Source organism: Lepidochelys olivacea (genome assembly GCF_965140295.1).
Source record: "Lepidochelys olivacea isolate rLepOli2 genome assembly, chromosome: 11".
NCBI lineage: Eukaryota > Metazoa > Chordata > Testudines > Cheloniidae > Lepidochelys > Lepidochelys olivacea.
In genome coordinates this window covers 62348238-62362181 of record NC_140421.1, presented here as the reverse complement: position 1 = coordinate 62362181, position 13944 = coordinate 62348238, and the positions used below count along the sequence as shown (strand labels likewise).

Sequence of the window (13944 nt, the reverse complement as noted above, 5' to 3'; positions counted from 1 at the left end):
AAAAATGGATCAAAGAGGCAAATCTATCATGAGTAAAGCAAAAAATATCAAGATTATCTGCCAAAATCTGCACAATAATAAGTCATCCAACATTACCCCACAGTCCAAAGATTCAAACCTTGAGAAAGCCAATCACACAAACAAGAATGAGACCCCCATCTGGGCAACATTGAACGAAAGAAAGAAAGCCCCCACAATTAAAAGAAAATGGCAGGACTTTATATACTGCCCCCCTCCAGCCACATGGTGGTGAGGTCCTCTTTAGAGCAGTGCTTCCAATTGCAAGTGTCAAGTGGGTCAGCAGTGATTTAAACTATTTTCTTTAGCTGGCATTTTGGTATCTATCTCCCATTGAAATTCCATGGTAGCTGAGTGCCTAGTGCCCATAGGCCCCTTTGAAAATTCCAGCCACAATGATAACTGTGTCACAGATATCCCTTGCTTTGTAAAACAGCAAGACCCTTTATGAGAAGACGACACTGCAGCTTCCCCATCCACCCATTCAACCTGATCTTTTGAGCTAGACTATTGAAAGTAAAACATAGATCATAAACTTGCTAACAAGTAGCTTTACCCTTTCACTCACTGGTGCTTTTATGGTGCCTTTCTGTTTTACATCTATACAGATGGGTGTTTTGGAAAATGAGACATTAAAACAGAAATAGGAAAGCTTTTTTAGCCCATTTTACTAATTAATATGTCAAAGCTCATAAAGAAGAACTCATCAGCTTTTCTCCAGTACTGCATCATCTTAAAGAGCTGTGTCAGCAAGGACTTCAGTAGACAGTCAATACATATTAAAAGAATTTCAAGCAGTAAATCAAAATAGAAAAAGAAAGTGGGGAAAAAAGGAAAATAAAACACAAATAGCTGTAAGCTACCAGTACATAATTTGGGTCTTTTTATAAAATCAAGGAAGGGCAGTATTTTTTCTACATCAACAGGATCTTGTAAATAATATCTTCCTCCTCCTCCTGTTATTGTTCTTCTAGTGAAAGAAAATGAAAAAGACAAGTTTAAGGAAGAGCTCATACAAAACTGAATTAATATTCTCTGGATTTTGACCTTTTGGATATTTTTGGGTCTTTCACATTTTTAAAGAGGCACTGCTTGTGTCGCTCTCCCTCTCAACTTTGTTATCACTGAGATTTAGAGAAGGAAAAAGTTTACTATGCTAAGCACAAGGGGAGGTGGAGATAAGGAAACACTCCTGCCTTCCTGAAGGAACTTTGAGGACACCCCAATGCACACACTTTGCAGATCCAGGTTCTTTCCAGGGCAAACTAAATGGGACATGTCAACACACTAGTTCAGGGATTCTTCTCTTTCCACTGCAACGAGCAGAAGTTTCTGCAGAAAACATCTGCAATTCTAAGAACTTAGATAGGTTTTGGAGTAGCTTCATTCTCAGACAGGCCAACGCGCACAGCGGAGGTGCACAATGCCACAATAACCAGAATGTACAGTCATACTCTTCTTGTTTGTGGAGCATGTGAGTGAAATAGAGGCACCTGCAGGGACATATCTTCCGATAGGAATGCTTCAGTCCTGGGGAAATCCAGGGATGTATCTAAAAGTACGTATTTTCATGAGAGAATGAAAAAAAGACTATTCTTTGTGGGTGAAATATACCAGGAAATAGAAATAGGAGGCTATAGCCACACATGCTTCTAATGCCTTGCCTTGGGACGTAGCTCTGAGAAACCAGTTGCCTAGACTGAGGTAGACCTAGGAAACCAAAATGTGCTATCACTTCTACCCAGTAATGAGTAAATACCGTCCATATTGTAACTAGACCAAAGGGCAAGACTAAAGGATGGAAACGTTTTCCATACACTAGATACCAGAAGGCTTTTTCCTTCGAGAGAGTTATTGAACCACACATCTCATAGAACTAGTCATGCTGAAAAAGAGAAGGGATAATTGCATTGATTGTCAGTATGTGATAATTAATTCACTAGAGAAATATGTTTAATTTCCTGAAGTCTAGGATGACGTGGAATCTCTGCTATTCACAACGAGAAAATAACAGGCTGTTTGCTCCCTGCAGCAGAAATGGCTACAATTTCTTAACAGTTCCTCATAAAAGGGAAACCTAGGAAGTGTATGTGACGGAAGATGAAACAGGAAAGTATAGCCCTGGTCTTTCAACCTTTAAGACCCAATAGTCTGAAGTGACAGAATGTGTCAGGCAAACAGAAACAGTATGAAAATAACTCCATGATCTTGAGCAAATTTCAAATATGACTATTTGCATGGGACAATGCAGGAAGGTGCTTAAGAATCTGAAAGGAGGAGTTTGGTGCTTTTTGATTGGTTGGTTTTTTGAAGAGTGGTTTAGGCAATACTAGATGCTGGTATCCATGGGAAAAAGTGCTTTTCAATCCTCTGCTGACAGAGTTGCTTTCCATGTTGAGGTCAGATAAATCCAAAGGATAGCAGTTGCTCTTGTCTCCCTAAAATTGGCCGAAATGTCTAAGACCCCCTCCCCCCCGCAAACAATAAAAGATTTGGGACTGCTGCATCTTTCATTAGGTCATCTATAGAGAATCTGGAGAAGGGTGTGTAAAAGAAAATTGGAAGTGCTGCTTAGGAACCTGATATTCTAGGTTATTAGCACCTTTTAGCAACTGATTGCCAACAAGTTATGATCTCAACAGGCTCTGTTCCAGTGTTCGGTGATAGGAAGACCCTCTGTTTATCCTTGGCAAACTGACTGATGTTGCAATATTTGTGAACCTTCTCCTGACTGGAGAAAAGGTTCACACCCAAAGACCTTTCAATCCGATGAGTCATTTTTAGAAGCTTTTTCATACCCAAAGAAGAAGCAGCTGAAAGAAAATGTTCCCCCCTCAGCTGTAGGAACATGACATATGAGCTGATCCTCCAGTTTCAGAAAGAATATTTGAGGTACACAGACGAGAGGAAGAAGCCAAAGAATTTAAAGGGAGCTTACCCTAAATTAAGGAAATGGTCTTTAAGTATGGAATGCCTAAATCAGAGAGCTGTATAATAACAAAACTACAGCAGACATGTAAGACTGTATAGGCCAGGTACACCATAAACATGCAGAAATCTCATTATTAACTGGCCTTTAAATCCATTTTTTGGAGACAAACGTGGCTGTAAGGAAAGCTGCACAGTAACTCTGAGCACTGAATCAGGACATCAGTGGATGTTCCAGACAGAGAAAAGCATCTCATGAGAAAACCAGAAGACCTAAACAGAGAGAACAACTATCAGAAAGCAAAGCTGGAGCTCTCCACACATGTGAGAAGATACAGAACACGGGCACAGACATTTCTTGTGCCAGACCAGAGAGAGACAATCAGTGATAAACCAGGCTCATGACTCCATAGGGATTGTCACTGTACCTAATAAGTAGAGCAAATGCTGGTCTGTGATGGACATTTCATAAAAACATTCCCCCCCACCCCACCAAGCCTTGAATTTTCATTTGCTACTTTTCTCAGAGTTAGACGTTGAAAGAATTTTATTGACACTGAAGAAATTCTGATTAAAAAAAAATTTTTTTTTTTTTAAACTAGAACCACTGCTCTAATGGTCAAAAAATGATTAGATATACACTTGCACTAGGAAAACAACAGTCTTATGAAAAATTAAACTTCGTCAAATTAAGTAAAAAGGTGAACTTGTTTCAGATCTGACAAACTGATGTAAAAATATAGCATCAAAACATGTAATAAGGAACAGCACTGAATTTCTTGAGAGGTCTTCTAGCGCAGTCCCCTGCACTCATGGAAGGACTAAGTATTATCCTTTCGATACCATCCCTGACAGGTGTTTGTCCAACCTGCTCTTAAAAATCCCCAATGATGGAAATTCCACAGCCTCCTTGGGCAATTTATTCCAGTGCTAAATCACTCTGACATTTAGGAAGTTTTTCCTAATGTCCAACCTAAGCTGCCCTTGCTGCAATTTAAGCCCATTGCTTCTTGTCCTACCCGCAAAGGTGAAAAACAATTTTTCTCCCTCTTCTTTGTAACAACATTTTATGTACTTGAAAACTGTTATCATGTCTCCACTCAGTCTTCTCTTCTCCAGACTAAACAAACCCAATTTTTTCAATCTTTCCTCACAGATCATGTTTTCTAGGCCTTTACTCATTTTTGTTGTTCTTCTCTGGACTTTCTCCAATTTGTTCACATCTTTTCTGAAATGTGGCACCCAGAACGAGACACAATACTCCAGTTGAGGCCTAATCAGCACAGAGTAGAGCAGAAGATTTACTTCTTGTGTCTTGCTTACTACGTTCCTGTTAATACACCCCAGAATGTTTGCTTTTTTTGCAACAGAGTTACACTGTTGACTCATATTTAGCTTGTGATTCACTATGACCCCCCAGATCCCTTTCCGCAGTACTCCTTACAAGGCAGTCATTTCCCATTTTGTGTGTGCAGCTGACGGTTCCTTCTTAAGCGGAGTACACTGCATTTGTCCGTATTGAATGTCATCTATTTACTTCAGACTGTTTTTCCAGTTTGTCCAGATCATTTTGAATTTTAATCCTATACTCCAAAGCACTTGCAACCCCTCCCAGCTTGGTATCATCCGCAAACTTTATATGTGTACTCTCTATGCCATTATCTAAATCACTGATGAAGATACTGAAGAGAACTGGACCCAGAACTGATCCCTGCGGGGCCTCACTTGATATGACCTTTCAGCTTGACTATGAACCACTGATAACTACTCTCTGGGAATGGTTTTCCAACCAGTGTTGCACCCACCGTATAATAGTTCCATCTAGGTTGCATTTCCCTAGTTTGTTTATGAGAAGGTCATGCGAGACAGTACTGAAGTCAAGATATACCACGTCTATTGCTTCCCCCCATCCACAAGGCTTGTTACTGTAATAAAGCAACTGCATCTTGTACAGTATTGCAACTTGTTTCACAGAATTGTTATTACAAGACTTTGTGGTAACACTGCTGGATATAAACCTTCATTGCTAACGAATATAGATCTTAAGCAGTTTAAGAAAAAGTGGATCCTTTCATTAGTATAGTCATACTGAAAGAACAACTTCTGTAGATGAATAAATGGGAACGAAAAAACAATAGTCAAAGCTTCAGTAGGGCTGTCTATCTTCAATATTTCAGACTGTGAGAGTGGAAAACTGAAATTCTTCCAGGAGGACAAAGAGAATGAGACATTTATATTGTTCACAATTTACACTGTTTAAGTGCCTACATTGGCACGTGAAAAGACTACAGGTTTTGTCCTTTACTTATTTTAACTTACACTCTACTCAGTGTTCAATAGATATATTTTTAAAGAAACCGTTATTACTTTTCCTGCAAGTGATCGCAGCCTATGTATGCAACTACATATACTGCCAAGCAATAAGTAAGCCTTAATTTATCACTGTGGAAGTGAAGTTATGCATTAATTTGCAAACCTTTCAGCCACCACAGTTGCTATAAGCAAGATCAAGATCAAGTAAGATAAGTAAGGTGCAAGAAAGTTCTTACCTTGTTTGTGTCCAGCCAATGAACTAACCTGGCTTTCATCTGCCACTGGAGGAGACAAAGAGAGAGACAGAGATCAGAAATTCCTTTAAAACCAGTAGCCTTTGAAATAATTTCAAATAATTTCACACACATGATATACTAATTTTTGAGTTTGTAATGGTTTGCATAAAGGCTTTTTTTCTCTGATCCACCTGGGATACCTCAGAGACCTAGCACCTGATCCAAAGCCTGTTGAATTCAATGGAATGACTGCTTCGGGGTTTAGTGAGCCATGGATCAGGCCCACAGCATTTCTACATTTGAAGTTCAGTTGTGGGCAGGGCAACTGATTTTGTAAATACCATATTTTGCCAGAAAAATCAAAGGACTTTAGAGAATTGTAACATTTTCAGGTCAGAGGCCAAAATCCTGGAAAAGAATCCACAAGTGGGGATTCTCATATCTGCAGGAAGTCCCACTGAAGTCAATGGACTCTGTGCAGGCATCAGGTCTCCTGGAAGCAGATCCCTTTGTAGGATCTGTGCTTTTTTATGTTATGAAAAAAAAACTGGTTTATAACTCATATCTTTACAGTCTACATCATCTTGCAAAGAATGGATCTATATAGTCATGTCAGTCTGCATACAGAATAAATAGTGGAGAACTATTTCTAAACTTAACAAAAACTGTAATTTTGCATAGTAAGTATACTTCAGTTTATTATCCTATATCTCATGAAACTAATTAAAACATTCTCCCAGAAGCTTGTGTGGAAAAACCAATCACCTTTTCTTAAAAATAATTTTATGAAAAAGAACAAGTGCTAATGTAATGTTAAGGCTCTTGAATCAAGCAGAGAAATGAGCATTAAGGCTGACAGCTTATCCTTAATTCTACCTGCCTATCCACCTCTTTGGACTTATGCCTGGTCTCCCTTTACAGCATAAAAGATTGTCAAGTCATACAAAATATAATACAAACTGGTAGTTATTATACAACCTTCCCTGTTGCGACCACCATTAAAAACTCAGTGTTTAGCCACAGTTGCAGGAAAGACCACAGTAAGACCTGTAATACAAAAGCAGCTTCCTATTCTCTCTATGAAGAACAACTGTAGCATCTTAGACACCACTGTGTGGTAAATGACTAAACTGAATAGCAACTACTGTACAATAAGTTGTAGTATCGTATGTAGCCGTCAGACCCGGCTTGACGTTTAAGTCTCAATGGAGATCTAAAAGGAAGGTAAATATCATCCCAGTTTTATAAATGGGAAACAGAGGAACAGACTGATAAAGTGTCTTGCCCAAAGTCAACCTGAAAGTCAGCGTTAGATTCAGCATTAGAATCCAGGTCGCCTGATGCACAGGGCCATGATCAAGTCACTAGACCACTATGTCCCCCACTCTCTCAACACACACCGCCCGCATTCCTCATCAGTAAAACAACAATTTAATCTGAATTACTTTATGGGGAGAGACTCTAGTGTAGATATACTCCCAATTGTTTTTCACAACAGAGCTTACAGCGGCACATCTGTACCAATGCAGCTGTAAGATCGCTCATGATGTAACCCCTTTATGTGGACAGGCGAGAGCTCTCCCGTCGACATAATTTAACCACCCCAATGAGCAGCACTAGCCATGTCAGCGGGACAAGCTCTCCCACCAACAAAATCCTGTACGCACCAGCGCTTTTGTCGGTATAACTTAGGTTGCTCAAGGGTGTGTTTTTTCACACCCCTGAGTGAGCAACATAAGTTTTGCTGAAATAAGTGGTAGTGTAGCCAGGGCCAAGTAATCTTTGTAAATTTCTGTGTAAGTGCAAAGTATTGTTGAGGCCAGGCCGAAGTGGGAATGGAACACAAAAAGAGGTCTGGGTTCCAGGGCCTATGCTCATTCTTTTAGGGCACATGGTCTCTGGAGGAGATGAGAGTCAGACACACATTTCATTACCCAGTTAAACAGCCCTCAGAACTCAAAAAGACTGGAAATGAGTTTCCTGCATGATATTTCAAACTTTGCCCCCCAAAATATCTACCTTCAAGCTGAAAGTAAGCATGGAAAACTTCAGTCCCAAAGGTTAATGTTTTGACAAGTTATGATTGTGTGAAAACAAGGGATTATAATGGAAACTGATTTGCAACCTTAATTATAGCAGTCACTAATGGCAACCGCTATAATATATGGTAATTACCTGAAGCAGGCTGTATTACAGTACATGGTAACTATAAAAAAACCCCAAGATACCAAGATTCATAGATTTTTTTAAAACTCTGTTGATGATTGGATTTGCTGGAGACAGGTTTATATTATTAAAAGGCACAAACCCATATAACTGAAGCATACCTTACGTACTGGCTTCACACATAAAAATTAGATTTTAATATTGGAGGGGAAAAGGAAGAGTGAAATGATTATCTTACAAAAATATACAATCAGCTTGCCCTTTGTCTCTGAGAAACTGGTTTAAACATTCTCCAGACTTAACTGGGAAACACACTTCAGTCATAATTTCAGCTTTTGTTCAGACCTTTACATATAATGTTGTAAACAAGCACTTTACCATGATATTACTAATCAGCAAGTTATGACTTTTCAAATGATGTCTCACAAGGCACAGATTGTACAAAGATTATTACAATAGTGTGCAGGGTGTGAATAAAGGGGTGTATTCCATCATAATGCCCCACACCTAAGTAATATAAAAAAACATTAATCCACTGAGTATTGCACAATAATGGCAACATTCATTTTTCACTTTTGTTCTTTTTTCCTCAGCCAGACCTAGCCACATGGAAAGTTTTATTTCTAAGCTTCAGCCACTGTTGGAATATCTCCGCAGAAAGGCATCCGATTTTTTTTTTAAAAGTTGGGGGAGGGAAACCCCTTTCTCCACATCACTACTAACTTAATAACGGCTGGATTATTTTTGAAGAAACATTTAGAGAAGAAATTACCTCTGAAATCATAACAAAGGCTAACCATGGAAAGTTTCAGCCCAAGAGGAAAATGCTTGAGAACGTTCTGAGCATCTCAAGATAGCAGTGAATACAGAAAACGTCACACAGTACAAAAATTCAACTATAACGTTCCCTAATGAGAATGCTATATAGACATATGTATGTTTTTAATGTAAGAAAGTTAAATGTGATGAACTACAAAAAATCTATTTATCTCTGGGACCAGGAAGTAAGGAATGGGGAGCAAACAAACAAATGGAAATGAGCAGTATAAAGATGTATTACTTCTGGGGGAATTCTGCACCACTGCGCAATGCAGAATTTTGCAGAAATTAACGTTGTGTGTGTGCAGAATTTCCTTTTCCCTACCAAAATGGGCTGCAGTTCTGATGGCAGCCACTAGGGGCCTCTGGACCTGGGAGAGCCCAGCTCGCACTTAGAAGACACTGCCAGAGGGAGGGAGAGGGAAGTAGAGGGTTCCTGGCAGCTGCAGTTCCAAGTATTGCCCTGAGGGAAGGAGATGGGAGCGCACTGGAAACTCCACACAAGCCGGGGACCCAGAATCAGGCTTTTTCTCCCTCTAGATCCGTGGGCTCTGGGTGGGGAAGTGGGGGCAGGTGTCTGGGCTGGGGGGGGGCGGGGATGTGGGTATCTGGGCAAGGGGGGTGCCGTGTCTGGGCTCTGAGGGGTAGGGGGTTTGGGTGTATTGACTGGGGCTGGGAGGGACCACAGCTGGACTCTTTGGGGGGAGGGATTGTGGGTGTCTGCCCCACCCCCCCAGCTGGGCTCTGGGGGGCAGGGAAGGGAGCAGAGAAACAGGGACCGGGTTGTCATAGGGTTTTTTTTTTGTGTGTGTCTGTATTGTTACAGACATATTTGCTGACACATATTTTGAAATAAATTATCAAAATAATTGAAACTGGTGTGATTATGCAGTGTTATTTTGACCTTTAAAATTTGCAGAATTTTAAAATATTGTGAGCAGAGTTTTTATTTTTTGGTGCAGAATCCAGGAGTAAATGTATGAACATTAAAGATGATATTTTCTGTTGCTGAATTAAAAAAAAAAAGAGACATACATTTGGATCACTGTAGGATACATCTATATAATGTAATGATTATTTTCATAATATGCTTTATTTGTTTGACAGTTATTTGCACAGCTCAAGAAATACATTATAACTAAGGCTAAGATTTTGTCACACATATTTTTAGTAAAAGTCACAGACAGGTCACGGGCAATAAAGAAAAATTTACAGAAGCCCATGATGCATGACGACCTGGGAAGCTACGGGGTCCCCACACCATTCCAGGGCCCCAGCTTGGAGCTGCAGGATCTCCCCACTGCCTGTGATTTCAAGCTCTGGGGCACTCCTGCCGCCTGGAGCTGCTGGGAGCTGCCAGGGTCCCTTCTGCCGATGGGGGCTGGGAGCTCCCAGGGAACCCCCACCACCCGGGAACTGCAGGGCACCCTGGCCACCTGCAGCTGCTCCAAGCTCCAGGGCACCCGTGCCGCCTGTGGTGGCTGGGAGCTCGGGGCCCCCACAGTTCCCTGCCACCATGGGCGGTGGGGGAACCCTGCAGCTTCCAGGCACTATGGGCTCAAGCCACAGAGGTCTCTGGAAGTCACGGATTCTGTGAAAAAATCGTAGCCCTAATTATAGTTGGTGAAACCAGCCACTTGTTTGCAGCCAGCACCTGCAATGCTCATTGAAATGTAAGTGACGAGTAAGGACTACAACCACTTAATAAAAATGTACAGATTTGGGGAGTTAGCAAGACCCACATGATCATCCTCTGATGACAGAAGATGGCATATTGCTAATAAGCAGAAATCTCTCCAGTTAAACACTCACAGCTCGCATTACTCTTTTTACAATGCCAACACTGTGTCAAGAGGTGGAAAAACTCTATAACATGAATATGCAATTATGGTATGATTTCCAATATTTCATGTTGAAATGCTTGAAGTAAAGCAGCACTCTAGAATATGATGTAATGCTTAGTATCAGTAGAAGTAGCCATGATGGTAAAAATGTTTGTGTACTGCCTTCTACTCAGCCTTTGACTGGCATCTCCATGCCATGCTCAAGGCAACCAAGTTATGTGTTTTACATCAATTTCTTTCTTTTCAATGGTGTAGCATGCAGTGCATATTCTAAATAGGGTCATAAGAGTTTTGCTTCTCTGGATACAATAACACTTTCCTTAATGGTCAGTAAATTAATTTCAAACAGTTATTTAGAAAATCAAAATCAATGCATCTGCCAATAGTGATAATCAATGTTCCTCCTTTTTTGCAGATCAGTTTCAGCACCATACCTTTCTTTTCTCAAACTAATATAAATCTGTTCTGTACAAAAAAATCAAGTTGCTCTTCTTTACCAAAGGCAGGGTATTACTATTTTAACTTACAGTGCCTCTTTAATTTACATCATGGTTTTTGCATACTGACCGATATCTATTTAAAAAAAACTTTCAAAATGTGTGAAGGCTATGCTACCATACTTCTTGTGAACAAAATTACACGTGCTTTTGAAGACCAGTTCTGCATTTCTGATTACAAAAATAAAAAAAGCAAACCTAAACCAATAAAACATCAAGGAATTTCCTGGAAAACTAATTCCTCAAACAACGTTCTCTGTTTGAGAAAGCCTAACATAAAACTTTTTATAATAAGCAAATTCATTAGCATGGACCTTACTCCCTAGCTACATACACTAACACTGCTTACAAGCTTTTTAGAATCTAAATAAATCACTTTTTCTGATCTAAACGTATTACAGTAAAACAAGGCAACAAATCGGTCACTGACTTTCCAGATGGATGTTATCCTTACACAGCCCTTTCAGCATAATAAAGACATAGCACTATCAACTAATTTTAGTCAATGATAGTGCCAATGACATGACTCTCTTGCAGCTTTTATTTTTTTGGTGCAGTGGCTCCCAATCTAGACGTGAGGGTAAATTACTCACAGGGATTGTGTCAAATTTTGGCTCCCAACCATACCTTTGAATGTTTTGCTAGCTGTTCCATTTATTTGGAATCTCCCTACTACATTTTAGAAGTGCTGTGGACTTTCATCCCCTCTGTACTGGGGAGGATGGTTTACTGTTACATGGTAGGATACAAGCTGAAAACTCAGATAAGTTCCCTAATTGGTCGTATTTCATACCTCTTTTCCTCTAGAATTTACAGTTTCTAGTGATGCTCTAAAGCAGGCAAGGGCCATATTACATTTTAATTGTGATCATGGGCCAGGTCTACAAAGTGAGAGACATAAATTATCCATAGTTCATAACCTCTTTCCCCTACTGATAACAGTGGCCTGATCCTGAGAGATGCTGAGCACTGGCTAGCTCTGCTCACTTTAATGGGAGTTACAGATACCCAATACCCCTCAGCATGAAGAATAATGAAAGGTTTGCCCAAAGACTCAGGATAAAGTATGGCCTTTAAGTAATAACAAAGGGCAACATTTGCCAAAGTGCCTTAATTTTTGGGTGCCCAACCTGAGCTACTTAGAGCCTGAAGCATCAAGGATCTGAAAGACTTCTCAGATTCTTTTTCACAGCTGTACTGCTTTGCTCTAAACTGTTCTTTTAAGAAAGACTGTAATTAACTTGACAGCTTAATTCAGTTATGTTCCAAGAGCTTCCCTTACATTGTAGATGCAATACATCCTATACTTTGGCACAAGCCTCTGCTTGCACCAACCATTACTACTAAAGAACCAACTATATACACTCAAGTGCTGAACAGTACACAAGGATCACATTTCTATTTTTAAATGAAAGCTTTTTATTTGGCAACATCATTGTACCATCACAGTCGCCAAATTCTTCCCTTTCTTTTAGTGGCACATCAACCCTTCATTTTTCAGTGTTACACTGCCAGTTGAACACTTCAATCTCTCTGGTCACTCAATTTCTGATCTCAAAGTGATTATCCTTCAACAAAAAAACTTCGAAAACAGACTCCAACGAGAGACTGCTGAATTGGAATTAATTTGCAAATTGGATACGATTAACTTAGGCTTGAATAGAGACTGGGAATGGTTGATTTATTATAAAAAGTAACCTATTTTCCCCTTGTTTATTCCTTCCCCTCCTCCCACTGTTCCTCAGACGTTCTTGTTAAACCCTGGATTTGTGCTGGAAATGGCCCACCTTGATTATCATACATATTGTAAGGAGAGTGATCACTTTAGATAAGCTACTACCAGCAGGAGAGTAGGGGGGGGAGAGAAAACCTTTTGTAGTGCTAAACACCCATTTTTTCATGGTTTGTGTGTATAAAAACATCTTCTGTATTTTCCACAGTATGCACCCGATGAAGTGAGCTGTAGCTCACGAAAGCTTATGCTCAAATAAATTGGTTAGTCTCTAAGGTGCCACAAGTACTCCTTTTCTTTTTGTGAATACAGACTAAGGGTATGTCTACACTACGAAATTATGTCCAATTTATAGAAGTCGTTTTTTTAGAAATCGGTTTTATATATTCGAGTGTGTGTGTCCCCACAGAAAATGCTCTAAATGCATTAAGTGCATTAACTTGGTGGAGTGCTTCCACAGTACCGAGGCAAGCGTCGACTTCCGGAGCGTTGCACTGTGGGTAGCTATCCCACAGTTCCCGCAGTCTCCGCTGCCCATTGGAATTCTGGGTTGAGATCCCAATGCCTGATGGGGCTAAAACATTGTCGCGGGTGGTTCTGGGTACATATTGTCAGGCCCCCATTCCCTCCCTCCCTCCGTGAAAGCAAGGGCAGACAATCGTTTCGCACCTTTTTTCCTGAGTTACCTGTGCAGACGCCATACCATGGCAAGCATGTAGCCCGCTCAGCTCACTGTCACCGTATGTCTCCTGGGTGCTGGCAGACGCGGCACTGCATTGCTACACAGCAGCAGCAACCCACTGCCTTGTGGCAGCAGACGGTGCAATAGGACTGGTACCCGTCATCATCATGTTCGAGGTGCTCCTGGTCGCCTCTGTGAGGTCAATCAGGAGCACCTGGGCAGACATCGGCGCAGGGACTAAATTTGGAGTGACTTGATCAGGTCATTCTCTTTAGTCCTGCAGTCAGTCCTATTGAACCATCTTATGGTGAGCAGGCAGGTGATACGGATTGCTAGCAGTCCTATTGCATCATCTTCTGTCGGGCAGGCAAGAGATGAGGATGGCTAGAAGTCCTATTGTACCATCTTCTGCCGAGCAGCCCTGAGATGTGGATGGCATGCAGTCCTTCTGTACCGTCTGCTGCCAGCCAAAGATGTAAAATATAGATGGAGTGGGTCAAAACAAGAAATAGACCAGATTTGTTTTGTACTCATTTGCAACCCCCCCACCCCCGCCCCAGGGCACTCATTCCTCTAGGTCACACTACAGTCACTCACAGAGAAGGTGCAGTGAGGTAAATCTAGCCATGTATCAATCAGAGGCCAGACTAACCTCCTTGTTCCAATAAGAACAATAACTTAGGTGCACCATTTCTTATTGGAACCCTCC

General features: G+C 40.7%; 1 protein-coding gene across 5 annotated transcripts in view; it reads right to left on the bottom strand.

The window, feature by feature from the left end:
- The window catches only part of PARD3B (par-3 family cell polarity regulator beta), a 607862-nt gene that overhangs the window by 225927 nt on the left and 367991 nt on the right, over positions 1-13944 (bottom strand). For all 5 annotated transcript variants that reach the window (XM_084642619.1, XM_084642620.1, XM_084642618.1 and 2 more), the window contains exon 16: positions 5496-5540. In XM_084642619.1, coding sequence (XP_084498745.1) covers positions 5496-5540 — 45 coding nt within the window. The remainder of the gene's footprint in view (positions 1-5495; positions 5541-13944) is intronic.